This window comes from Phasianus colchicus, chromosome Z, assembly GCF_987193195.1.
Source record: "Phasianus colchicus chromosome Z, bPhaCol1.hap1.1, whole genome shotgun sequence".
Classification (NCBI taxonomy): Eukaryota; Metazoa; Chordata; class Aves; order Galliformes; family Phasianidae; genus Phasianus; species Phasianus colchicus.
The window spans coordinates 51,693,061-51,719,959 of NC_143476.1; the positions used below are offsets into that span (position 1 = coordinate 51,693,061).

At 37.8% G+C, this 26,899-nt stretch overlaps 1 protein-coding gene across 5 annotated transcripts in view; it reads right to left on the reverse strand.

Moving 5' to 3' along the window:
- NTRK2 (neurotrophic receptor tyrosine kinase 2) overlaps positions 1–26,899 on the reverse strand; it is a 208,961-nt gene that overhangs the window by 172,233 nt on the left and 9,829 nt on the right. For all 5 annotated transcript variants that reach the window (XM_090130702.1, XM_090130703.1, XM_090130701.1 and 2 more), the window contains exons 2-5: positions 18,793–18,867; positions 18,491–18,562; positions 12,393–12,461; positions 8,792–8,946 (exon numbers count right to left, since the gene is read on the reverse strand). In XM_090130702.1, coding sequence (XP_089986828.1) covers positions 8,792–8,946; positions 12,393–12,461; positions 18,491–18,562; positions 18,793–18,867 — 371 coding nt within the window. The remainder of the gene's footprint in view (positions 1–8,791; positions 8,947–12,392; positions 12,462–18,490; positions 18,563–18,792; positions 18,868–26,899) is intronic.

Genomic DNA, 26,899 nt, shown 5'->3' on the forward strand with positions numbered 1-26,899 from the left:
GTTAGGACAAGCACAACTCACAGGCAAGTAGGAAGGATTCATTTTTGTCCAGTGAGTCTCTACTTATCATGTTAAGACTTAGAAGGAACAAACCCTCACTTAAGAGAGCACCTCTTTATCTTTACACACCACTGTTAGTGCAAATCAGTGGCTTGAAGGCTGTATTACAATGGAACAGTGAAGCTATCTTCTATTCTTCAGAGTGCACAGCTGGGACTTCAACAATCACTTTCAGCCAAATACTTTGGCTGAAATTTTCAAAGGTTACTACAGCATTTGGCTAAATAACTGTCAAAGAGAATTAAGAAAAAGAATATGTCCAAATTCCTAGAAGGCTTTCACAATCTTCATGCTGCTTCGTACTACCTTCTATAGAAAATATACACTGGCCTTGGTAGAGCCAAATGGGTGATATATCTACCAAAGGAAGTGTTTAATCTAATTAAGAAACAGCTAAGAACGAATACAAACTCTGTGGTCTGCAACCAATTCTCAGAACCAAGCTCAGGTTCTAGCCAGTATATAACAGCAATTTCTAGAAGAGAGTCATAAGTAAGGAGAAAAATGAGTTCACCATTACACCCAAGATGTTGCTTCACTGGTTAACTATCTTCACAGTTCCAAAATTTTTTTACAAAATTATTTCTAGAATGAGTTCTCCAGCTTCATCTTTCATCCATTCAGTTCTGAGATTTTTTCAGCTGCTTGAAAGCCTTCATCAAAAAGTTCTCTCAATAGTGTCAATTACCCTCACTAGTACCTCAGGAATGACAAGATGAAGAAATGAGTACCTGAGAGAACATTGTAAATTCAATATTGCATTCATTTATTATTTCCTCTGCAGGCTAAACCCCTGACTTTCATCAGCTGTCTTCAAACTCCCACGAGTCTAGCCATGATGCACTGTCACTAAATGGTATTTAATGTGGCCCATGACATCTCTTTTTAGCTTGGTACATTTTTGCAGGTCAACCTGTTCCATGGAAAGAACAAACAGTTTTCAAGAAAAAACTAACATTTTTTCTCATTATAAGTCAACTACATCTGAATTTCAATTAAGTCATTTTAATCCCTATCTGAAATTCTTAATCATCTTTTTAATAAATATATCAGACCCAGAATGATTAAATTAATACTAAGACCACTAACCACCTATCAAACTGAACCAGATGAAGAGAGTACCACTCATTTATCAAATATCCTCTATGATTCATAAGATACAGTGTCCCAGATCTAGCCTGCTTGCCTCACATAACGTTTAAACACAATCCAAGTTTCTTGGTTTCTCTGCTATTGCTTTTTCTCTCTAGGGAATAGGTATTCCACTAATTAAAGCACTAGCTTGGAAACATCCAATACTTGTATTATCTGGAGCCTGAAAACAGAATATTTGGTAATGCCATTTGTTTAAGAACTGCGTAAATGGATCTGCAAGTTTCAGAGATCTTACTGGCTCTGGCCACACTTTTCTCAATGCAAAATGTAAGAAAAATAGTTTACTTGTATCATTCCATTAACATTCTGCCTTGTTTGAAAATACAGGAATGTTTACAAATTCCTGAAGTCTTTTCCAATGGGCTTATGGGTTTAAACAGCAAAGCAAAAAAACCGTTCCAGTAATGCAGGATGTAAGGCTAGGAGCTGTTGGATATGTGATTCACCTCCTGTGTTTCACTTAGCAACTACCTGCAGCCAACAACCTCCAAGCCAAATTTCATCCATGGGGTAAGTGGGCATGTTTCCACTGAAGTCTGCAGAACTACAGTGTCAGAACTCAGGCTGACTGCATTTTCAAAGCACTTCAAAACGGACTGTCTTAAAGGTTACACACAAAACGTGAAGAAATATATAATCAGTTTCTATTTACTGTTGCATCACAACCATGAAATCAAAATGCTCAACACATAGAGATAATTGCAGAATCTCACAAAAGTTATCCCAAGATGACAACCACAAGCATCTTCAGTGAAAATTAAAACATTAGACAAATAAATTACTGAATCAGAAAGAAGTAAGAGACACGTATAAAAAATTACCACCTTTCATATGAATTCATTTTTTCATAACTTCACTTTTGCTTCATTAACCACTGCTTTTTAACCTGCTTTAACCACTAGGACTACACCACTTTAACTCTGCTACCATGCAAAGCCCAGCTTGGAATGTCCATCAGACTACAATGATCAGTAATAGCACAAATCTGAAAGGCAGGGTAAAAGGAGGAGAAGGAATCCTGTCTTATGACCTTTGTTCCTTTTTACTTCCACCTCTGTGAACTGAATGTTAATGTAGATTAGAGAAAGTGTCCCAGACCAAAATCTCTTCAGCTCTTGTGGAGGATATAAAACTACTGAACAAAGCACTGAAAAACCACTGAATAGAAGTAGAATTCTCCATGAGGCACAGCAAATCTTGAAAGGTATTTTCCATAATGATCATGGTATTTTTCACAGGCCTGACAGGTTCAAGATAGAATACTCTCGAATCCTGTACAAGTTAGTGGCAAGGACATTTTCCCTGAATCTGCAGGCTAGATCCCTTTGAAACAAGAGAAGGATGACATATCTCCTCCCAGTGACACAATACTCCCCCCCCCCCCCCCCTTTTTTTTTTAATAAAATAAATAAAACAAAACAAAACAAAACAAAATAAAATAAAATAAAATAAAATAAAACAAAGACAGAACTTATGTTATGCCTTTTTGAAAGGAAAAAGTATAGATTCCTACCATAAGGAGAGACTGTGTCCAAACATACAGCCTCCTTGACAAAGTATTGAGGACAGTTTACGGCCTGTCCACAACTTCACCATTTCCTAATGAGCAGTGAGAAGTCATCTGCACACTGAACAACCTCATTTCAGAATAACCTCTTCAGAGGTCCCTCAGCAGACCGTCTTAAAAGTCCAGGTTTTACTTTTGTACATGCTGGACCTGATACAACACTCACCTCGTCAGTCTGTGGAGAATATGTTTCTGCGGGGAAGCAGACTGTATGATGTGGCAGCTCACTCAAGTATGCTAAAATATTAAAAGAAATCTGCCTCCAATCATGACATGCCTGACTCTAACATTCGGCTGGGAACTTTTACAGAAAATAACTAAACAAGTACAGCCTCTACCAGAAGATGATGATTCTTTAAAGTATGCTTTCTCAGAGCCAACATGCCCTTACGCTGCGTTCATACTTATCCATCACTCCCTGCTTAACTGACACTATCAGAAACAAACTTATTCAACTAAAGCCCATCTATGCCACCAAGTACACAAAACTTAGTAACCCATCTTCATGACCACAGCAACAGTAACAACCTCTGCAGAAAAGTCAGGGTGCACAGCTGCGTCATCTGTATGCCTAGACAGTGCTTTGAGCACCATCGTGAAAACTAGGAAGATAAGAACCACCACTTGGTGTACACTATAACAAATTCACCTGTAGAGACAGCTGGCTTCTGCACAGAAACTTCCAGTTGACTTTTCAAACCTGTTGAGGGCTCATGTCTCCGTAGTATCTTTCCCCAGCTAAGCCAGTTCCTGAACTTCTACCCGCCCTTTCAGGTCACTAGGCCTGGTGTGGGTTCTAACAAAAAGGTACTCATTCAGAAAGGGTCTTGCAGAACTTGAATCCTCCAATTTATCTCATCCTCAGTATTAATATCAACAGTTTTTCCACAAGAATTTTCAGATTACATATTTCTGTGGGGGCTGCTAACCTTATTACCCCCTTTCCTTCATAACAGTCTCCTGAAGGTACATGGTGGCCACATTTTCTCTCAACTTCCCTGAACGATTAAGGAAATTAAATTACATCAGGAGAACTGTTCTCAACTAGTATGTAATCTTCAGTCTATCCACATCAACTTTTAAAAGAAAACCAAATGCATTCCGTGTGGTTAGGGTGAATGTAGCAGCCACAAGTTTAACAGATAAACTAAGCTAAACAGTCTGTAATGCAAGATAATGAGGCCTGAATTAGCTTATGTGAACTTCTAACAAATTGTTTCTTACTCACTTAGTGTATGGTATGTGGTTACGATTCCTGCAGCTTTATCTGGAGAATTCTATGTGTGTCTGGAAAATAATGAAAATACTGCCAACCTGTCATGATCCTGAAACAGAAACATTTTCAGAGAACCACATAAATGAGAAAAATGATGGGTTTCGCCCTTGATACCTTGTTTGCATATGGCTGAAGGGACACCTTCATGAATTATCTCCAATTCTTAAGTGAAAAAAAATGACTTTGAAACACAGTTATCCAGTTGTTAGTCTTCATCACACAAATTACATCATAAAAGCAAAGTAGGCATACCTACATCCAAAGCCATTTTGCTATTCTTTCTCATTAGAATAGTATTTAACATGTACAAAGACAGGCCAAGTCAGGCATAGAGAGTACCCTGACAAAACTGCTCAATACACTTAATTCAAGAACAACATTTCAGTGGTCAAGTTACACTTATTTTCCTTAGGTAGTGTCTTTCCGCTCTATATTTTTAACCAGCTTTGTATTTTAAACCTATTTCACACAAGTTCATGCAGAAATCAAGTCAGTAAACAAGTTATGTACATCTCTGATTCCTGTAGCCTTTTCAAATTATTGGTTATTTTCACTCAAAATTGAAATAATGAATTTTTTTTCAATTCAGTACAGAAAACTTTAAGAACATCAGGGCAGCAAAAACCAATTATTGTCAAAACTCTCAGGAAAAAAAAAAAAAAACAACCACATTCTTCATGCAGCCCATGATCACAGATAAAAATTAAAACTAACAGAGAAAATATGAACAGTTTGCCACCACACATCATGCATAACATCTGATTCTCAAGCCAAAATAAACAGCACAGGCTAGAGAGCCCATAAATACTCTGAAAGGTAAACACAGAGAATGTTTAAGGGTTTTTCAAAAATCACTGTAATAGTCTCTTTCTGATAGTCTTATCTGTGAAGTCTGGCTGATAATGGAAAAAGATGTCAACACCCACTGGATTATGCCTTTGCTCATGGTTTTAGACTGCTTTGCACTGTGGCTGCCTAAGAACTAATGCTTATTTTATTGACTCACTAATACTACAAATCTTTTCTGTAAATTTAAAGAAATAAACCTGTCAATCCTTCAGCTTGCCTTTTTCCCTCCGTAGAATTTATAACTGCATGACTCCAATCTGGTATTTCCTTTACATGCTCACCTCTAAGATAAAACTCTACCACCAGAATGTAGCTGAAATAAAGACAAACCCATCCCAGTCCATTCATAGTCATCAGAGTAGCTGCCTGTGAATATATCATGTCTTTCCCAAGCAAGCAAAAAAGGGCCACCCAACTCTTCAGGTTGCAACTCTACATTACAGCAATGACTTCTAAAGCATTGTTAACTAACATAAGAAGCATCAGTAAGAGTAAAACCTACACTCTACAGTGCCTTGTGCATAAAGGAAGAGACAGAAGAGGGTTGAACAAAATTTCTGCATATCGAAACAAATACCTAGCTAGCCCACACATGTTCAACAAATTAGTATATGAGAAGAATTTGATACTTTGTTCAATACACTTTAGCTGGCATATATGACCAATGAATACATATGATAAATGAGCACAGAATGCTGGCAGGATAAACAAAACTGAAAGTCAGATCAAGCACTGCACCAGCATACATAAAACAATTTGTCCAATAAAGTCGGCCAGATAAGGCAAAATGGCATTATCAGACTGAGACCCAGAACAACAAAAAATACACATGGGACTGCAAGACAGTTGTAGAAGGCACATCTCTACCAAAAACACCACAAGAAAAAGGACATATTCAGTACCGTTCAACAACAACAGCTGAGTGATCAAACATTTACCTGAGAGTGACCTTAATAATTAGTTTTAAAGGACCTGCTTTTCTGTCTGCAGCATTCATAGAGCTCCAGATTATCTGAAAACCGAGGAACTTAGAAGTGACCCTAACCACACATCAGTGGTGATTGCAACCATTGCTTACAAAAATACTAACACCCAAAAACGTACTTCTCTTTCTAGGTTTTCTAATGCAGTTTATCAGGTAGAAACAAAATAAAGAGGATGGTCTAGGCAGCAATACTATCTCTGCTGCATGGACAACCAGGAAATGCTGTGAAAACAGCAGAACTAAATGCCACAATTTCTCTAATACTAAAACAACTGTGGTAGTGGTAGGTAAAAACCTTTGAAATGACTTCAAAATCAAAACGTATCTGACAATTTTTATCATGTATAAATAAATTTCAAATGCAGTTGAAAAAATATTGCTGCAAATATCATAACAATTGAAGGAGACTTTTAATATTGCAGTTGAAAAGGATCTTTTAGCGAGTCAGCATAACTGATTTTAAACCTCAAGAAATCACAAATTTGATGGCATCTAAATTGCAAACAGCCTTTAATGAATTAATGAACATTTCCACTATATAAGCAATAAGTAAAGCACCACAGAACTTTGCTAATTTTCACATCAATTACCTACAAACCAGAGCCTTGTGATCAAGAAACCACAGTGGCCTCTTCCAACTTCCCAGCAAGAGGCTTATTAACAGCACACAGTTGCGAGATGTCCTGTTACCAAGACATTTACCACATACTGTCCTGGCCACTTAGTATGATATTATGAAGTAATTAATAACACCTACACCCATACAAAAGAGCACATTTGCTCAGTTCCTAAATCAAAACAGAGAGATGGGATAAAATCCTTTCATTAGTATAGAATGATAGAAAATGCTTTACTAACAAAATTCTGAAGTCTGCAAGCCCAAAAATTTTCTCTTGACATCAAAAGGAGCTGAAAGGACCATGTTGTACAAAGAAAAAAAAAAAAAGAGTCTACATAACATATATATTCTTCTGCTGCTTGAGTTGCACTTAATAGCCTCTCAGAAAGTGCTAGAAATTAAATAAACTAACCAGTGGTAGTGTTGCTTTTTTTTTTTTTTTTTTTTTTAATTGTCTTGTGTTTTTAAATACAGAAAAAATATCTGCAGGTATCCTGACAAAACAGTCATATAGCAGATCTTCCGGACTTCAACCAGAACTCAGGTCTCACTCACAAAGAATGCCATTTCTTTTCACCTGGGATTTCCTCTCCTGCACCTAGGAAATGGCTGTGCTGTTACTGTAATTAATACATTTGTTCATACTGAAAAAAAGTAAAGTAAGTAAAAAAAAAAAAAAGAAGAAACTGAAAAAGAAGGAAAAAGGAAAGAAAAAAACACATGCCCATACAATGTGCACATGTATGCACACACACCTACACAGTATCAACAGGTGAGTGTCAGGTCTGCTGCAACTGCAGATAGTGAAGAACTTGAGAAAATAAGTAATGCCTCGTAGATTTAATCCTGGGGTATTTAACACCAAAAGTTTTCAGAGGAAAATCATAGCTGCCTGGTGGCTTCTAGATGTGTCAGCCAAAGATGATGTAAGAGATTATGCTGGAGTTCCTGTTTCCACCACCTGACCTCAGTTCACCAGGAGATCTTTCCACGCTCACCAGATTAGTCTACTTTGTATTTCATCCAGCTGAGCCTTGGTGTTGGATATACGTAGCTGACCTTGGTATCATCTCCCATTTCACATAAAACAGATCTTGCAGCACACAAGACTTCCTGAATAGGTTGCATATTATTTTTAATCCCATCAGACTCTAGCAAAATACACTACTACAGCTGACCCCAACAGGGATGCAGGACCAACAAGATCTACAGAATGGCCATGATACACACTTCTGCCCTTAAAGACAGCAGCACACATTAGGACAACATCAAGTCTCTTCCATGGCTGCTCCTGACTGGCAGCTGCTATCAGACAGTCCTTCATGATCCAAACACTGTAGATAAAAGGATGTTCAGTGGATGGTGGAAGGACAAAAAGTACAGGTTTTGTGTTCTTCCTGCCATTCACCTTCACTTACAGCTTCCGTTCAAATCATCCCTCCATGAAGAAACCCTGATCTCTTTCCTTTTTGCCTGCCAGCTGCTAAGCACCCAGCTGCCTGCTCTGCAAAGAAAACTCTAGACTTTAGCAAGCCTCATGCTGTGACTGGAACACTGCCTCTCATCCACAGCAGATATCTCTTAACCACTCTCCAGCTGTCCAATATACAGGAAGCAAAACTGTATAGAAAAAAAAAAGCTTTTTGTGACATTTTTCCACAATCTTCAAATCCACTTACACTAATGCAAAATAATACGCTGCAAAATATTACAGAACTAAGCTTGCAACGACTCTTTTGCATAAATTATACAAGTGAGCTCAGTAGACTTCTATCTATGTGAAGAACTGAGCTATTCCCTAATTTGTTGCTGTTAGCTGACATTTTTTTTCTTTTTTTCTGAATTCTCTTTCTTTGGTACTAGCACTAGAGTTTGCAGATTTGAAAGAAAGTAAAGATTTCATTAACCTCAAATAGCTTTAAAAAATCAAGGAAGAAGAATTCTGTGTCTGTTCAGCTTGGAAGTACTACCATTTAGTCTGACAAAGGCACGTGCTTCTTATATAATTCTTCTGTGTTATCTATAATTCATGTTCTGTCTTCCTGCACTTGAATAATGGTATATTTTTAAAAGGATCAAGGAAAAGAAGGCTATTTGTGAAGCTCCCAAAGTTATTCCATGGGATGAAAGACCACAGACAGCTTAATCTCTCTCTTAAAACACTTTCTTTAAGTAGAGTTGTTGTCATTCTGAAAGGTGTCTTGCAAGAAATCATGTTTGTCTTTCCCATCTTATGACAATTTAGCAGTAAAAAAGAAGCATATGTAAAAAGAATATTACCGCAGTTCGGGACCTTCATATCCATCAAGGCTGTCCGCTTGTTATTGTCATCTATGCAATATATATCCTGAGCTTCTGTGTAAAACTTGGTCTCTTGAAATTTCTTAATCCACATAATTTCACAGGAACACTTGAATGGATTGTCCACCAGTATCCTACAGGAAAGAGAAAAGTATATATATTTAGAAAGCAGAATGTATCATGCAGGAAAAGCTGACAGGCAGAGGGACACAAAGCACCCAGCTGGGTGAAAATAGAAAGGTTACAGGCCAAAACCCTCAGTGCAATGTAAGCTACCTACCAAAGTAGGTAGTTGTTTCCGCACAGAAAACAAAGCTTTGCTTGCACCAAGAATCCAGACTGCCATAGATCAAAGATATCACAGAGGGGCTCAGTCACAGTCTCCAATTAACTGATGTAATTCAGGAGACATTAAGCTCCATTTTATTTTGTAATGATTAAGCAGAGACCTTAAGAAGAGAATTTGTCTCTTCTATGCTAGATACTAACACAGGAAGATCATGCCAGAGCTTACTGCTGTTAGGCGGCAAATTCCTTACAGACTTATTCATTATGGGTAAACTATTAAAAACTCTAATAATAATAAAATAAATTCACCTTAAAGATTCACTTCTGATAATACTAGAAAATCTCAAAGTAAAAACACTATGCAATGTTATGATGAAACACTAACTGAAAAGATGACCCTGAAACAGAAATGTTTAGAATAATTTAGCTACAGAGTACACTGTATGGAATTTAAACCACAGGTTACCATAATTAGCAAATTCTACATAACAGTGTAGTACAGTGCAGTCCAAGTAAAAATAAACTGCACAGTTTTTTCTCCTATAGGTATAGATCACAGACGATGGCCGTGATAATCTGAGATGAGATCCAATAAAGACCGTGTGAGTGACTGTTTGAGGCATTTCATTACAGATAGAATGACTGTTCCTAACAAAAATTCCTAAGTATCCTTGGTGTACCGAAATCAAACTCAAGTTGCTTACAGTATTTATGCTTGTATGTGCAAGAGGCTAACTTCTGAGGATGCAAAATGTGCAAATCATGAAAAGCTCAGGTTTTCAGAGCTGTAACCTGTTCCCTCAAAAGCCTGGTCCCTCAAAAGCCATCTGTAATTCTTTGTGAATAAAAAGCTGCAGGGATCATTCTTGCAAGCCTCTTAAGGAACAATCTGTAGTCACAGCAGTCATCAGCTGGACTTCCACAGCACTACTGCATAAATAATAATTGCTTATGCAAGACAAAGTATGAATACTAGGATCCAGGGTCAAAGCCTACGATGTGCATTTCCCAAACAGTATTATTTTTCTTCTCTTTCATTATACAACTTCCATTTAAAAGACAATTTTCTCTCAATCAGTGGCTAAGCAGTCCTTTCTTCCACTGCTTTATCTTGTGTCAAACACATTAGAGGAGTTAGGCATATAATAGGCAGGATGCTGGATAGAAGCATGATGGCTCTCCACACACCCTTGTGTGAAAGAAAGAATCTAACCTAGTAGAAGTAAATTACACGTCTTTATCTTGTTTGCTGTAATTTTACAGCTGCAGCTACAGCTTGTTCTAAAAGAAGAAACCTTTCAAGGTGGCATTTCCTTCTCTACAGTATGTGGCAAATATCTCTTACATCACCCTTCCCTGAACTTTTCATCCATTTATGCTTTGATTTACAAGTGTGCTAACAAGAAGACGTTTCTTTTTCAGATCTAGAGTAACCTTCTCACAGGCAATTTATGGCACATTCTCCTCTCAGAATTCCCTTTCAGCATTCTTATCCTCCCCATTCTAATCTTCCACCTGTACGTTACCTATTTATCAACAGAACTGTTCAACTGATACTGGTTTTATCGCCGCTTTTCCATCTTCCAGGCTCTATTTTGTTATCCCCGTCTTCTTTCCCTTACATTTCTTACATCAGCTCACTTAACAGTTACGAATAAAGCAACACTGAATCTTTGCAAGCATTTACTCCACGCAGAACCTAAAAGAAACTGTTCACCTGATATGAAGAAGTCCATGAGTGGCTTGATTTGTGCTTGGAAATAAACCTGTTAATTGTAGCAGACTAACTCCAAGGAAACACCAGCAGAGTTGGAAGCACAGTATGCCTTCAAAGTTGCTGTAATTTCCTTTTTAAGTTACAGCATACCCACCCTTATAGTTCTGCATTCCATGGGGGCAAAGGTGACTGTTTCTCCATTATCTGCTTAGAAACATTAGGAAGATCCCAAACAAAGCACACTGCACTAGTTTCATGTCTTTCATCCTATTATTCAAGGCCATGCCTGCAGAAACACAGAAGCTACGGATATGTACACACTAACAGTGTCTTTTTGGCAGGGACTAAATAAGAAGTATGAAGCAACAGAAGCTTCAGCAGCAACAGAACTATGGAAGGCATACAGCAATGGGACTGATCTGCAGCTAGCTAGTCTTTCATCAGTGGTTGGCTGCGCTCAGCAACTGCCAAGTTACGAAAGAAAATTCCAGTGAGCAATGTTCCTGCACTGTAAAGAAAGAGATTAAACCAACTTAATCATCAACAAAACATACCTAAGGGGCATAATCTCCTTTTGCCTCACCGTGATTTACTCACTTCATTTCTCACAGGATGAAGTTCACTAAAATGGGGTTCAGGATTGCTAAGACTGTGTTGCAATTCTTGAATTGGCATTTGGGTAATTTCTGACCCTGCTCTAGGCTCTATGAGAGCAGCCTTCCTCTGTTGCGCAGCTCCAACCCTCCCAAAGCTCCTGAATTCCCTCTACAGTTCATATATTAGCAAAGACTGCACACAGAAACACAATACCAGGCCTTAAAAGTTCTTTCAGAAAAATCAGTGAGGAAAATCATTATTCAAAAGTATTCAAAAGATAGTCTCTGTCTTCCCTATGTTTTATATCAGTATCCCCAGTCCCAAAGTCATTTGCAGGCCTCACCTTTTTTGCAAGCCTCAAATATAAGAAAACTTTATCTGCCTCAGAGGCAAGTTATGTCCTCTTCTCTCATTTTTTAGCCTTTCAGAATAAAATTTTGGAATGTGCACTAATTCATAATCTCTGCTTGAAAGAGCAGAGCATAAAAATGTAATATTGAAGTGACTGGCAACTACACGTCTATCAGTACTTCATTAGCAAATGATTTCTTAAGGCACAATGCAACTCAAAGGGAAAATAAAAACTTTCTTTAATATCCTACTACAACCACAGCAGCTGTAAGGCCAATATATGTAAGAATGTAAGACAGGGAAATCATTTGACAATTTGTAGATGGCTGTGCTAAACTAACTCAAATGACATTTTCTGTGAAATAACTCAAAAACAATAAAAATATTTCACAGCTGAAGAGGCTTTCTCAACCTGTGTATTTTTTATAAAACATACACTTGATCCCAGTCAAGCCCTGCAATGAAAATTTTTCTGTATTTAAATCACTGACATCGCTGCTTTCTTTGGATCTGAACTTCATTCCAAACCATTGACGGCTGTCTATCTTCTTCAACAGAGCAAACTTTTAAGTCTTGTTCTTTCACTGTAGCCACAAATAAGCTGTATTTTAAGAAATGTCAACTTACAGATCAGACAAACCCAGATGGCGAAAAGGCTTCTTGGACAAACTTGAGAGCTTGTTTCTAGATAAATTGCTATGGGAAAAGAGAAAGATTGCATTAATTAGGATTGCTTGTTCTTAAACTGAAAATAGCGTTTGTCTCTCTTAATGAAATGAAGAAATAAAACCAGTGCTAAAAAGCCTTTATTCCTTTTACTTCAGTTGGAATGAAATTGTGCTCTTTTTGCAGCTTGATGGGTTTCAAGCATTTGAATCCAATCTGTATCTGAAGTCAAGTACATTCAAAATCAAAGTCAGCAGGGGACAATATTTTCACTTTTAGCCCTTCTGTTTATTGCAGAAAAGCAGCAGATTTAATTGTGTTTCAAAAGTATTTTGTCAAGTCCAGGTGCTAATTACATGCTCAATTTATTCATAAGTGAAATGGGTGTATCCCTTCCTTTGATGCTGCACCATATTCTGTGCTCACACAAACCCTCCTTACATGCTAGCACACATCCACATCAGAGCCTTTTAGTTATTCTTTTCAAATTGCATGTACAATATGCACCCACATGGAAGATCAAAAGGAAAACTGTAAAATGCCTATATTGGGCTTTTTTATGTCAATTAAGCACTTACGGTTTTCAATGGTAATTAAGTGAAAGGTCCTCTCACATTATGCAAAGAAACGTTCACGTGAATCAGAAATACTAACCCCTCTCCCAGGCTTACAAAATTGTTCTCTCCACCCCAACCCAAAATAATGCAGTTCCTCTATTGATTTATCAGTCCACCAATTAAAGACAGTGAGAGCAGTAAGCTGTAAAACTGCCAGCAGTACAGTGCAAATCAGTGTTATGAGCCAAAATACCACATGAGTTTTATGTGGTATTATAAAGGCGCCATAGGGGCTCCATAGCTATAGCTGCATTGCATTTAAAACCAGGGATTAAACCTTTTTTTCACCCCGACTAAAGAACATAGTATTTAATTCCCAAATTTTCAGTCCTTGATTTCTGAGTACAAGTCAATTTCCAAAGAAATTACAAGAGTGCAAATTGGATCTTCTACAAAGTTTCAGATCAGAATCCTTACAAGATTTTATTTACCATATTTCTTTATTGATTTCTTCCAGCAAGCAACCATCTGAAGTTTACAAATTGTGTGGTTCTAATACTGGAGCACAAAATAGATGAGCTACTATTTCATTTGCCAGATGAACTAGCCTGCCCTACGGCAGATGTAGGTGGATGCATCTAATTGATCCTGATAAAGTAGAATCATAGAATCATAGAATCACAGAATCACTCAGGTTGGAAAAGACCTTAAAGATCATCAAGTCCAACCATAACATTACCATACCAGCCTAACTAACAACCCTCCACTAAATCATGTCCCTGAGCAGGTATATCAAAATTGAAGTACACTTTGCACATGTGACAGAAAACATGCTTGAGTAAAATATACCACTTTGATTTTTTCCTTAGTAAGCAGAAGCTGTATGTTGAAATGCTGAAAAAAAGATGGGCATGGGCTTTTCTCTCTAGCATAGAGGCAACATGGAACATTAAATTTAACCATTCCACGCACAACACTTCACTCACCATGTGGGAAAGCCCCTCTAGTTCTAACACTGCTAAGCAGTACATGTGGATGTCTCCATGGCACTCATAATGAGGCAAGTGCCTGATTTTCCTACCTGCACAGCAACTGAATTCCACCCTTACCAAAAGACAGCCAGATATACATGAGCCTCCACTTGCAGGCAGGTGTTCAGGCCCTTGCTAGTGGGAGGCAATACACTCCACATCACGTACAGACCAGATTTGGCTCCTGGTTTCCACATGGAACAGGACTTCCACTTCCATACTGTGAGGACCTAGCTATCAGACAGTGGACTCCTCAGGAAAATCTCTGTCCAGTTGAAGCCATTTTGTGTTGGACAAAACGTTCAACAAATCCAGCTTAGAGAAAACAAAAGTATCTTAATAGCTATAATTGTCTTTTCAGATTTTTACCAGCTGCACTTGATGCATACCAGAAAAAGGAAGTGAGAAGCAGTATGAAGAGTAACAAAATTAATTCCTATGCCTATATTCCTGGTCACGGGTAGATATATTTAGTAATTCCAAGACCACAGGGATCACAGGCCTTTATTCCATGTAGTTTAGTGCCTTGAACGTTTTTCAAGTTGACAAGTAATTCAGTAGAAATTTTTCAGGCCACCATTATAGAATTATCATTTTAAAAGACACTTTGACAGTATATTTACTGCTATACATAAAGGAGCTGAGCACATTATATTGATTATAAAGATTCCTTCTGTGATCTCTTTAATTCATGTTAAGTGAAAAAGTCACTACCAGGCTTATTATGAAGTAGTTAAGGCCTGCACTTCCACTTCCATGGAAGGAGAATATAAATTAGTTCCCCAATTCAACTATATACAAAAAGATCATGGTGAGCAGCCCAAAGAAGATCCATCTGGGGTTCTAAAGCCTAAAAAAAAAAAAGCGTGTTAGAGCCCAGAGCTTGGCTCTAAAGCTGTACCTAAGAACAAGACCAGAATTCAGTCAAAAGCATGACTGTTTTTTACATACAAATATCATGCTCACTTTAAACTAGCTAGCCCTGACAAAAGCCAAGTTGTGGCTATTCAGAGAGTGCAAGAGCAGCTTGAGAAGCTATATAAGTATTTACCCAGGTAGCAAGACAGGCACAGCACTCCACTGCAATATTGCTGTGCTGCTTGCTCTACTGCCTTTAGGGCTCCACACAAGGAGAGGAAAGAAATAGGGGGAACAGATCTAAGGAGAAACAGGGAGAAGAGTTAAAGAAGTGGGCATTTTGCTACGCTCAGTCTCCCTCCACAGGCAACTGCATGATCTGCTTACAGCTGGAACCAGCTTTGTATGTGCACATGGGAAAGCTGCCGCTAGGTTTCAAACACTTTAATTTGTCTGCTTTTCCTAAACCTGGTAGACAAGTACACACATCTTATTACCTAGATTTATATGCATATAATAAACACACATTTATGCTTCATCATTGCAATGAAGCAAAGCCTGGCACATAACCAGAGCTATTTTTCGATGTTCCAGGAAATAAACACTTGCTGCAAAATATATTTTTGTGTTTAAAGATATTGACAAAATACCATGGATGCATATTACAGAAGTCCATTAAAATTACTGTTAGCAGCAGACAAACTTATAAATTACAGAAGTACTGTTGCTTGTTAAATGTGACTGTTGTCTAATGTGAGTCCAAGTTCAATGAAAATATCAGAAGTAGATAAGCAAGATTATTTAACTTCATTTAAATAGCATCTATTTGAGCAATTCTCCTTCAGTTGTTTTTGTTTCTTTTTTTATATTATTACTCAAGTCTTCTTATCATCCATACCTCCAGAAAGGTATTTGGGCTACAAATGATTGTCCAAGAAAAGAATGTAACAAAAAAGGGCTTAAGGAAATCTGTTAACAGGTTCCTTATAATCTGATTTTCCTAGATGACTCAGAAAACAAATGCTATATTCATATAACAAAGATCTTTAAATATATCAGAAGATTTTTCATGTAAGAAAGAGAAAACTACAGCAGTATCACCAGCAAAATTAAAGCTCATACAGCTACTTCAGTAAAGTGTTGGCAGTTTTTGTTTTCTTTGCGGGGTAATAGCAAACTGTTGCTTTAAAATAGAAAACTTTTCAAAGATCTCTGCAGTTTACTCTTGCAAAGTGAAATGATTCCAGCTCTTGATAGATTTCACTGTCCCAACCACAAAAGGGACTGCATTTCATTCTCAGTGCAGTCAACATGAGTTTTATTGCTGATGACAACAAGAACTGATTCACTGGGGTTATCAGAAACATTTTATCATGCATCAAGATTTCCCAGAAAAAAATAAATAAGTGCATTTTTTTGCAGGAGTAATAGATCATCCTCAACAAAAAATGTCACCACACTTACTGTTTTGTGACATGTATATAAAGCAGGTGGTGCCATTTAAAAATTTCCATCTTATCTGGGGTTGCCCTGTTTCTGCTAACATTAGTAATTCCCCACCAAAACAAAATATAGTATGAGACTGAATAAGCTCCTGGATCACAACATAATTATCTTGAATCAGGATTCCAAGTACATCAACCTAACAGATGTCAGCCAGCCTAATTTGTTTCTAAAAGGTCATTCCATGAACTACAGATCTCATAAAGCCTGATCACCAATCACTACGTGTTCCATGTTTGCCTGCATGCTCTAGCTGAAATTCTTCCTGTGGTTAAAATAATTTGAAGATATCTTATCCGCATGATCTTTCAGTGAATTTTTACAGTGTCTACTTGCCCATTCAAATGGGAAAGACTTCCAAACATTCATCTACCTTGATACAAATTAAACTTATTATTCATCATCCTATATTCATGGTCATGGAGACAACTGATTGCTCTCCTCATCATAATTGCTCTCTTTTTGAAGATATAGAGATATATAATCCCTTTCAGTCTTCTCTTTATTGGACTGAACATACTCAGCTTCTTAATTTCTTAAAAGATTTCCTTGACAAAGTACTCTACTGGTCCTCCCTGTAGGATCTTTCTAGACATGTAGATTTAGTATCCTCATCTAGATAGATGCCTTTCCAGCAGCTACACTAATGGGAAAAATCTAAGAATAAATTCATTTTAATCCCAGACTGAATTTTCTCTGTTACTGCATTAAGCTAAGATTCTGTCCCAGCATAGCAACTGAATCGTTCGCAGCTGTGCCTCTCTTGACCAGTAAGTTCTCACTGCACATTTCCACAGACAACACACATGCACTTGGCTTTATAGAATTTCATCTTTTGCAATCATAATTCACTGAGTAATTGCGACATAAGCAGAAGAACAAATTCACTTCAGGAACGTACTTCCTTATGTCACCAATTAGTTATAGTAAAAGTTTTTTATTAATGACTGTAAGAAATAATATGGCCTTACAGCCCAGCAAGGACTGGTTCACAGTCTTCTAGTGACAGCAATTATATTTAGGCAGAAACAGATATTCACATCCACTTCCTTATGTAAATTAATTGCTATTCTGTGGAAAACACAGGTGTAGAAAGTGATTTCATTTTATTAGCAAAGCCTTGAGCTCGGTTCAGCAGCTCTTACATATTACGAGGAAGTATCTTTGGAAGCCTGCGGCTTGGTCTTATGTCTTTTTGATCTCATTAGGACCTAACAAAAGCAAAGGGTTGAGTAAGTGCTAAACATCTAAAGAAGATGGATGGACTGAAAATATATACTTGAATATTTGATTAAAATAGAGTACCTGTGAGGAACTGAGCCCCACACATGGTTTCAACATTTTGTAGGACTGGATCCACGATCTTCCACGTAAGTAGCAAAGTGATCTACTCTTTGGCTGTCCTAGATGCACATCTAAAGTGTAAGCAAGCTCAAAAAACACAGGCAAAAAGCTCCATAGGTACCAATTCAGCTTCCTGAAATTCATGAACCACAAATTGCAGTTGGATATGAAAGTAACCTCATTCTTATATTCCGCTTTGGCAACATTTGCTTAGATTATGAGTGAGCTTCTGAAGTGAATTTTCTGTTCACCCTCACTTACAGGGCTCTGCTTCACAGTCATGGCACAGTCTCTGGGCATGCAAAGTGGTCAAGTTATACCTGAAGATATGCCTATCCCATGCATGCAGCTACTGCGCCATAGCTGCTAAAATATTTTTGACCTGATGGATCAGACTAAATCCAGTCAAATCCTTGGCACTCAGTGCAATGCACAGAGGGTGGACAGTGTCTGAGACAGACACTGTGGTATATTACGTACCAAAAAAGACACAGCCAGAGACCATTGCTAGAGACAGGATAATGAGTTAGACTGTCTTTTCACCAGCCTACATTATGTTCCTGTGATCAGCCAGTCCTTTATCATACATGGCATACACTCGGCAGGCTCCTTACCATACATACCCTACTCAGGTCAATGAATGACAGATGGTCATTATACATCTGTCTTGTTAAAATGTTTTATATTAAGGAAATGGTAAAAGAGAGAAAGAAATTCACAAGAGTTAGGGGTTTTGATTTGAAAGGCAGACACTTCTCTTACTCACATGTATTGTAGGTTGACGTTTTTCACAAATGCCTGACGGGACACAAATCTTAAGCCTGAATCCACCACAGTCCTGTGAAAGCAGAAAAAACTGTTAGAATAGTCCATTTACAATACAGTGATAAGAACAATGATAATAAATGGCTAAAATAAGAGTGTGGGGGAAATCACTACAAGGCTCAACTGCAAGATCTGTCCTCTGTAACGTATAAAGGCAGACTTACACTCCAATGAGGTCTCTATGTACTTCTGTGAGAGAAATGAGAAAAAATAACTTTAAAAATATTTATTCCATGTACTCACAGATTTTTAAGTCCAACGTAAAATCCAACTTCATTGTCATTGATACTTTCTAATTTTCTCTGGTTTGCGATGTAACTGTTGAAAAAGCAGGACAGAAAAGAGTATGAGAGTGGTTCCTGTCATGGCTTTGATTGTTCAGAGGCCAAGCACTGAAGCCTTTATGCTTCAGTGGTTGCTGACCTATTACAACTAACACTAAGCCCTAGTTAGAGATTCTGCAGTGCACAGGTACTCCTTAAAATCTTCCCCATTATTTAAATTATATTTTGAGGTCTGGAGGACAAACAGTTGAGTTTTACAAAGGGAAAATGAAGCAGCGCTCATCAAGGAAGAAAGCCACCCTGAAGACAGTAAATAAATCTGCATCATAATGTCACCCTTTTCCAGGACACTTCTTCCCTACATCATGCATTCTATAGCAGCAAAAGGAACAGTCACGATGGTGGCAGTGGAGTTAAGCCACTTACATTTGGGGTGGGATCCCTTAGTTTTACTTATGTGGTTAGCCTAATCACTTGTTAAACTGATATCCACCTTGTCACAAAGCAGTTTCAATTTTATTTACAAGGTGTAGCAATAAGAAAACAAAGGAAAGGGAGAATGTATTGCATGATACTACATAAACAAGAGGAATTTAAGAGAAGAGAAACTGTCATAGTGGAGCAAAACACTGAGAGTACACTCTCATATGAAGAATAACTATCTGAACCCCAAAAGCATGTGGGCATGCAGGATGATCCTTTGTGTTATTATCATGTATGAGCTATGAATATCCAGTGGTATCCTACAGATTGTAAATTAAAATGTTGTCTGTGGAATTATATGCACTGTTAACTCTTCTTCAGCAAGAAAAGAGGTTTCACAGCGCAAATAAGGCTGTCTAATAGAAAGGGTTAAGAAGAAAATGCAATTCATCTACCATCATGGGCTGAAAAATAAGTCTGATGTACAAAACCTCCCTTCTAAAGAGTCCATACAATTCAAAAGATAACACCAGTCACAAAGAAGCACAGAAATGCACTTGCGCTTTCATAAACATCCAGAACTAATCAAAGCCAACAGGTTTGCTTATAAGGTTAAAGTGTTTCTTTGATAGAATATAAATTGTTTTCACTTTAAGAATTTTTTTCCTATTTAATGAGAATTCTGATGAAGTGAAAAGAAAAGAGTATTGCTTTCCCAAATGCAACTAATCTACTTTAGCTGGTACGTAAAAGAAGTATGTTATGTGCCGACATCCCAACAAAAGCCTGAGAATCCCAAGAGTTGGGCTGGGCTCTCCTCCAAGCTATAAAGCTGACTTGGGCTATACTCTTGCCAAATGCCAGGGAAAGCAAAAAAGCTTCCCCTAATGGCATTCACTGTCTCTCAGGAAAAAAAGAAAAGCAGTGAAATGGCACTAGACGTGACTAGTGTGACACTAGACAAAACACATTATCACTGCATCATATGACAATGAGCGCTCTGTGGGTCTTCATAGGCTAAAACTGGCCATTACAAGTCTGTGGCTTACTTTGCATTTTGTGCATGCTTCCTTGGATTTTTAAAGGCAATCTGATCCAACCTCTGAGGATTTGTTAATCTATTCTGTTAGTGGTGGTAGTTGGGAAATTTATATATTTTGCCAAGTAAAAACAACAGAATTGTTTATTAAAGACCACCAGTTCATCTATCTGAGTACTGCAAGTGGGTGCATCTGACCTCCCTTGCTCTTTATTTAATCTTCTCTGTGACTTGGATCTTATCATGCCAAAAATAAGTTATTGGAGAGATATCTACAATATCTTCCTCATCCTGTCCTCAGTGTTCAACCCTGGTTCAATGAGAACCCCGCTGAGACCAGACAGAGACAGGGAAAATATAAGAGAAATGAAATAAAGGAAAATAGGGAAGCACAGGGAGAAGGTATTCAGAGAAATACAAGAAAATAATCTGATGGACCAATTGCACTAGCTGAAGATTAAGCCATCAAAAAAGCTCTGACAAACACTGCCATAACACATATCCATCTCTTAAACACATTTATCACACATCTGCATTTGACATTGCAATTTTAATCATAAAAGCATTGAACAAGAACCTCCCACTAGGAGAAGCTACAGAATTCTGACAGAACTTATTGAGTTGCATAGAAACATATTAGTGCATTACATTCTGTGGTAAACCTCAGCCTATGTAAAACAGCTCAGCTGTGCTGAAGTCAGAGAAGCCACCACAATTTGCATCAAACAAAGATCCAAACACACAGTCTATTAAAAAAATCAGTGCTGGTCTGCTAGGGAACAAACTAAAGGCATGGCATTTGGGAGGAAGAAGCAATACAAATTCATGATCTTTTCTCATCTATCTTTCTCTTATTCTGAAAAGGAGGGATGTTCTTTACTCTGATTTTAGCCTCTTTATGATGGATATAGCAAATGACTTATGATTCCAGTTTCTCTCTAACTTGAAGAATCCCCAAAAACTCGAAACTACTGACTCTGCATAACTGCACTTCAAGTGGAGACTGAGAAGAAATTCTGACTAACTCAGAAAAATAGATACTATGCAGTACATGTGTTAAAACGCCCTGCATACGGAATATGGCAGCAAAACACATTTCATACCACTAGAAAACCTTGCAGAAAGAGTGGACAGATGTAACTTACGATAAGCAGTGTCTCTTAAGCTTCCTCACTTGCTTAGTAAGACTGTTTTAAATTAAGCTTTTGCAGTTTTTTCATAGCAATGAGAAAGAACAAAGTCCAATGACTAGCTGTACTCTTTCAGGGGAAGTTCTGTTTAATTTAGAGGGAGGTTCGAAATAAAATCTCTTCTCTAACTGAAGTCTATTTTTACCTTCTTCACAACTACTCTACCTTGATGCTACTTATCATCAAACATTAATACTCTAAAAGCTCTTTCTTGCAGTGGGCGGTGCTGAGAAATGTAATTTGCCTGCATGTCCTTAAGAACATCCACCCTGTTCTTTAACTGAAGGTTTTTATTGTAGCAGAGAAGAAAAACATCCTGACTCACTGCTGGCTGAAGTCACATGAGGGGCTTGGAAGCTTCCCCTGCGCACCACAGCAAAGTGCAGCACCACCAGAACCTGGCTGGATAACACCCAATCGGATAGCGTAGAGCACCTCGCAAATACCAGCTACTGCCTCTAAACCAAACCCTCTGCTGTCCACAACACTACTCACTCGATTACACCATAGCATTCTGTCTCTCTTTCAGTGAGTCATCAGTAAACAGTATCTGGTTTTAGACCTTTAATTTCATCTCCCCTTTGTAAACTACTGATTAATTCTAATAAAGGCATTCAGAATCGTAAACCTACAGTCTGCATATTGCAAACTACAACAGTGTGTTCATTTCAGCATGCTTCAACAGCTGTTGAACAGTGTCACACACTTTATTCTTTCTGTAACATTCTGGAGAGGATATTTTGAAATCCCATAGCGAAAGAGTTAGCTCTTCCACATTCTTTTCAGGAGGGCTAGCTCTTCATTTCTGCTTCTTACGTATAGGAAAGACTGCATATTGTGTTTGTACAAAGTCAGCAGAGCCACAGCTGAACTATGATAGCAAGAAGAGAAGCATGTTCTGCACTTTAAATCAATTCAATTTACTTTGCACTTCAGCAGCTCATAAAACTATTTAACTTACAAATGACCTTCAAAGACTTTCTTTTTTAAATTGAAAAAAAAAAAAAAAAATTGGCCAGCAGAATTATATCCCTTTAAATTATGTGATTGACTCTATTTCCTCTGTGCTAATGTATGTTAATGTATACTACTCCATTTAGAGCTGCAAGGATATGCTGGATAACTCAGCACACACCAGCCTCAACAACATAGACGTAAGCATATAACACTGTAATTCGGCTCCAGAAATACTTTTGCCAGGAAGCTCCCTTTATGGGAAATATATTTTCTTAACACACTGAAAAATAAATCAACTGTATGTTTAGTCCTGATTCATATAGATGGTTAAAAAAAATAATAATCAATAAACATTCCCCAGTGAAATGGAATGTTTCTGAACTTTGGGAAAACTTCATACTCTCAGTTATTTATTCATGTAGTCTTTAGGGGGAGAGGCAGCACACTCCAAACACTGAACTAACAGTAGATGAATTACTATTTAATGACAAGTCATGTATGTCTCTAGTCTACACTACTGTGAGAGTTGTATGTAACATCCAAAATTAAACACTGCAAAGTTCCCTAGTGTTGTATTTTCTTACAAACTCAAATGTCAAAACAAGTTCATCAAAAGGTATAGTAAAACTTACAGAAACTTTCAGCACACCTGGGCTGATTTATGGTTATGCATCAAAATCATGCAAAATTTGTAAGCTTGACACAAAACTTGATGGAACTTGGCTGATTCAAATGGGTTTCATTTGTATCTCCTCTGAAATCAAACTTAAAATAATGCTCAAGGGGTGTGAACTCACATAGTTCGAAAATGAAGCAGAGAGCTACACAATACTGCATACAAGCAATGCCCAGTTTCAGGCAGATGCAGGAACCAGTGATATAATCTCTACTCAAGCAATAAATATTTACACATAGGACCAAGCTCCCCATAGGAGAGAAATTCTGACAGTATGCAATGAGCACAGTGCAAATACACACAAGCTGAAACTTCTCTACAAATAGGCTCAATTTTATACCAGTTTTTTATTCTGTTTACTGTCCTCATCTGCTGTCATCAGTGCCAGATTTCATTAGGCCAATCTCAAGAACTTTGATGGCTGGAAAATCATGCACAACTCAGGGAAGAGGTGCAGTGTCCAGTTCGTCCACCACAGATCTATCAAGAATTCAGTAATTTTACAAATAAGTGCTTGACTTCTTGGCTGTCAGGTGTCTTCTGACAAATTCTGAGCAAATGCTGTGGTGACTGGTGGTTTGTTGTGTTTTGTTTTTGTTTTTGTTTTTTAACTGTGAATCGCTTTATATTTCATGAAGAGTGGAAAACTAACTGCAACCATCACAGGCTCTTTAAATCATCCTTTATGGTTATTCTTCCTCCCAATTAGAGCATTTAACCACAAGTTAGAGAAGACTACAGGAGGTAGCTCTTCACATATCGGCACTAGGACTAGAAAGAATAACTCTGGGACCTGTCTTTGCAGCCACTGGCACATGTTCTTTTTTGAACAAATGCTTCAGTACACAGTCAGATAAGATGCTGTTCAGGTCTATCTGGAGCAAGATATCCCAGGTCAATGAATACAGTTAGCTTTAACAATTCCCTGTTCTTGACATATGACTGTGCCAACTGGATACAGCAGTAGCTTCATGCCAAGCTCCTGAGGTTATCCAATCAGTAGTACCCAATTATTACCATGCAGTTGCCATTGGGAATTTCTCCTCTAACACTGACAGTCCTGAACAGTTAGTGCCAGCCCAACAACTTAAAGCAGGAGAAAGCAGGAAAGCAGTGGAGATCCCAATTTGGTTCTGACACTGCAGAAGCAGATCCATAGTCTTGTTTATGACTTCAACTTCCTGGGAAGTGGAAAGCCCACAGTTTGCCAGCCAGCCTTAGTTCACTCTTTACAGAATGCAAACATGAAGGCAAAAGTGAAAATAAATGAGTATGTCTGCAATGCAGAGTTTAAGGAAACAGTTAATATATTTAGAGGCAAAGAAAATAAAACATAATACACCCTTGGGCTTACTTATGTCTTTGGTTTGGCTTCAAGGTGTTTGTTCTGTTCTCTTCAAATAGCACACTACCAAATGAAGCTAACTCTCAAGACAGTTCATGCAGCTGCCCATATTTAAGATTCATGCCCTTGATACGATTCATATAAGAACTGCATTTCCCAAAATGAATGCAGAGCTTACTTATTTTACTCCATTTGGATCACCATTCAGAGTACCTGTCTTCCCCGCTGAGCTCCATGAAGTTCATACAGCTAAGATTTCACCAAGACATCAATTTTTGACATTTCTCCAGAGGTCAGTTGACAGCTATGGTTTAGCTTTTCTTTAGCAAAGACATTTTGGAAATGCTGATATTCCTTGAAATATTCAGAAAGAAGTATCAGTTGGACAGACAACAAACTATTAAATCAAAAAGGTATATCTTAATCACTGACTTTATACTTATCTAGAAAATGCATTTCACCTGCTGTGCATGAAATCGTCTCAGCAGACTGTCAAGAAGAGACTTAAACTACTGTACCAGGCCCGTTATAACACATACACTAAAAATAACACATTATATAAACACAAAAGAAGAGTGGTGAATGTAGCTCTTTATTAGTTCTTCACAGTGAACACACAGAAGAGTAAACATTCTTTTTTATCTTTTTGTAATTTGGCTTGTTAGTATGAAATACCATCTTGAAGGAACATATAAATACAAACAAATATGTGACATTTTTCCTCCTACAAAATCACCTATTGTACTGACTTTTCAAAGGATAGTAACACAATTGCTCTTTTTTTCAGCACTTGTATACACTACCTCTGCAGCTGTTACTGGCCTGGATGCAAATGAGAATGGAAAAATATCAGTTCCGGAACAGGATTGCTCCTAACTATCCTTCAGATGTATCTTTTCAGTTCTCTCAGTGAATCAGAACATTAAAGCATCTCAGTTGATGTCAAAACCTTTGAATTCTTTTCTTCCCAGGCACGAAGCTCAGTCAGTGACTTTGTGGAATGAAAGTCTGAAGTGAGTTGCACATCCTTCAGTTAGATTAACACTTGTTGACATAAATCAGTCTGCTTCACAACAGTTCAAGTGCTTTTCCTATTTTCAAGTTTTAAGATGTTCAGCATTATGTGAGTCTTTTTACAGAAGTTGCCCCGAAAGTAATGCCTCCTATTTATTTCCATAGAAACTATAACAGCTACAAGGAGCACGACAACACCGTTTGATAGAGCAAATTCTCAGCTACAAAATGCTATTTTTCAACATAGTCACCACCATTAGCTATGCATAAGTCTGCATGTTGTGCTCATAAAAATCTGCACAAGTAGAGGTGACCCACTGTCACTGTCGCCACTGCAGAAACACACAACACCTAGTGCCTAAATGTGCTCACACCCACTGTTGGATCTCCATCAGTGTTCAACGAGCATCAGTGAATGTTAACAGGAGCAATTGAGGAATTCAGTGACAGACTTTTGCTTCATATGCACTCCCATGCCAGGCACCATTCTGTCAGACTGCCCCTCTGCTGCCATCTGTCACATGGCAACAAAAGGTAAGAGAATATTGGTGGGAAGGTTCAACCTCTACTGCCATACCACCAACATTGCTGCTAATGTTGTGGGCCAACTTAATAAAATGGGAGGCACTTCTTTTGGAGCAGCCCTTGTAATCTAGCATGAAACTTTCCCTCTGAAATTCCCTCCGAGATCAGTCTGCCTTCTACATTTATTTCCACTAGTTGAAATCCATACTTTGCGTTATTTGGTTTTAAATTACCAAATCTTGGAAGGTCAAATATTCTTTTCATGATATTCTGATCAAGAATACCTGCTATACTTTCCACTTCACTATTCATTGTGTGCAGTACAACTTCCTGCTAAACACAGATCAAAAGGCAGTGCTTTGAAATGATGAAGTGAAACTACAAACTGTTAGGGCACCTATTCAGGAAAATCCATGTATATCCTTTTAATAGATTAAATTTGCTAAATAATTTGACTGGTAACATCTCAGATAATATTCCCTTTTCCATAAGCTATCAATAGTAGTTCTTCCTCTGTTTTTACTTAAGTCTTGAAAGTCTACACACAGTCATAATCTCTATCATTTCTCTCTGTGATTACTAAACAGAGAACTCAGCAGGTAGACATTTTTTCCAGTCTTCAACTGATACCATCTGCTGCTGTGATTCACAATTTATTTCCTACTCTCCTTTCCAGGACCTGTGAAACATTCTGGGTAGACCTCAGTGCAGGTCTGTCTTCTCCAAGCTTTACAGTGTATTTTAATGGAAGATATACACAAACACATCTTTATATTATGTTACCAAACTATTGCCTTGTTTGCTCCTCTAGGCCCAGAGCATGTTGCCTAATGTATGTCAGTACCAATCTTATTATTTATATTTAACCACAGCATTTTTTCAGAGAAGGTTTAAACA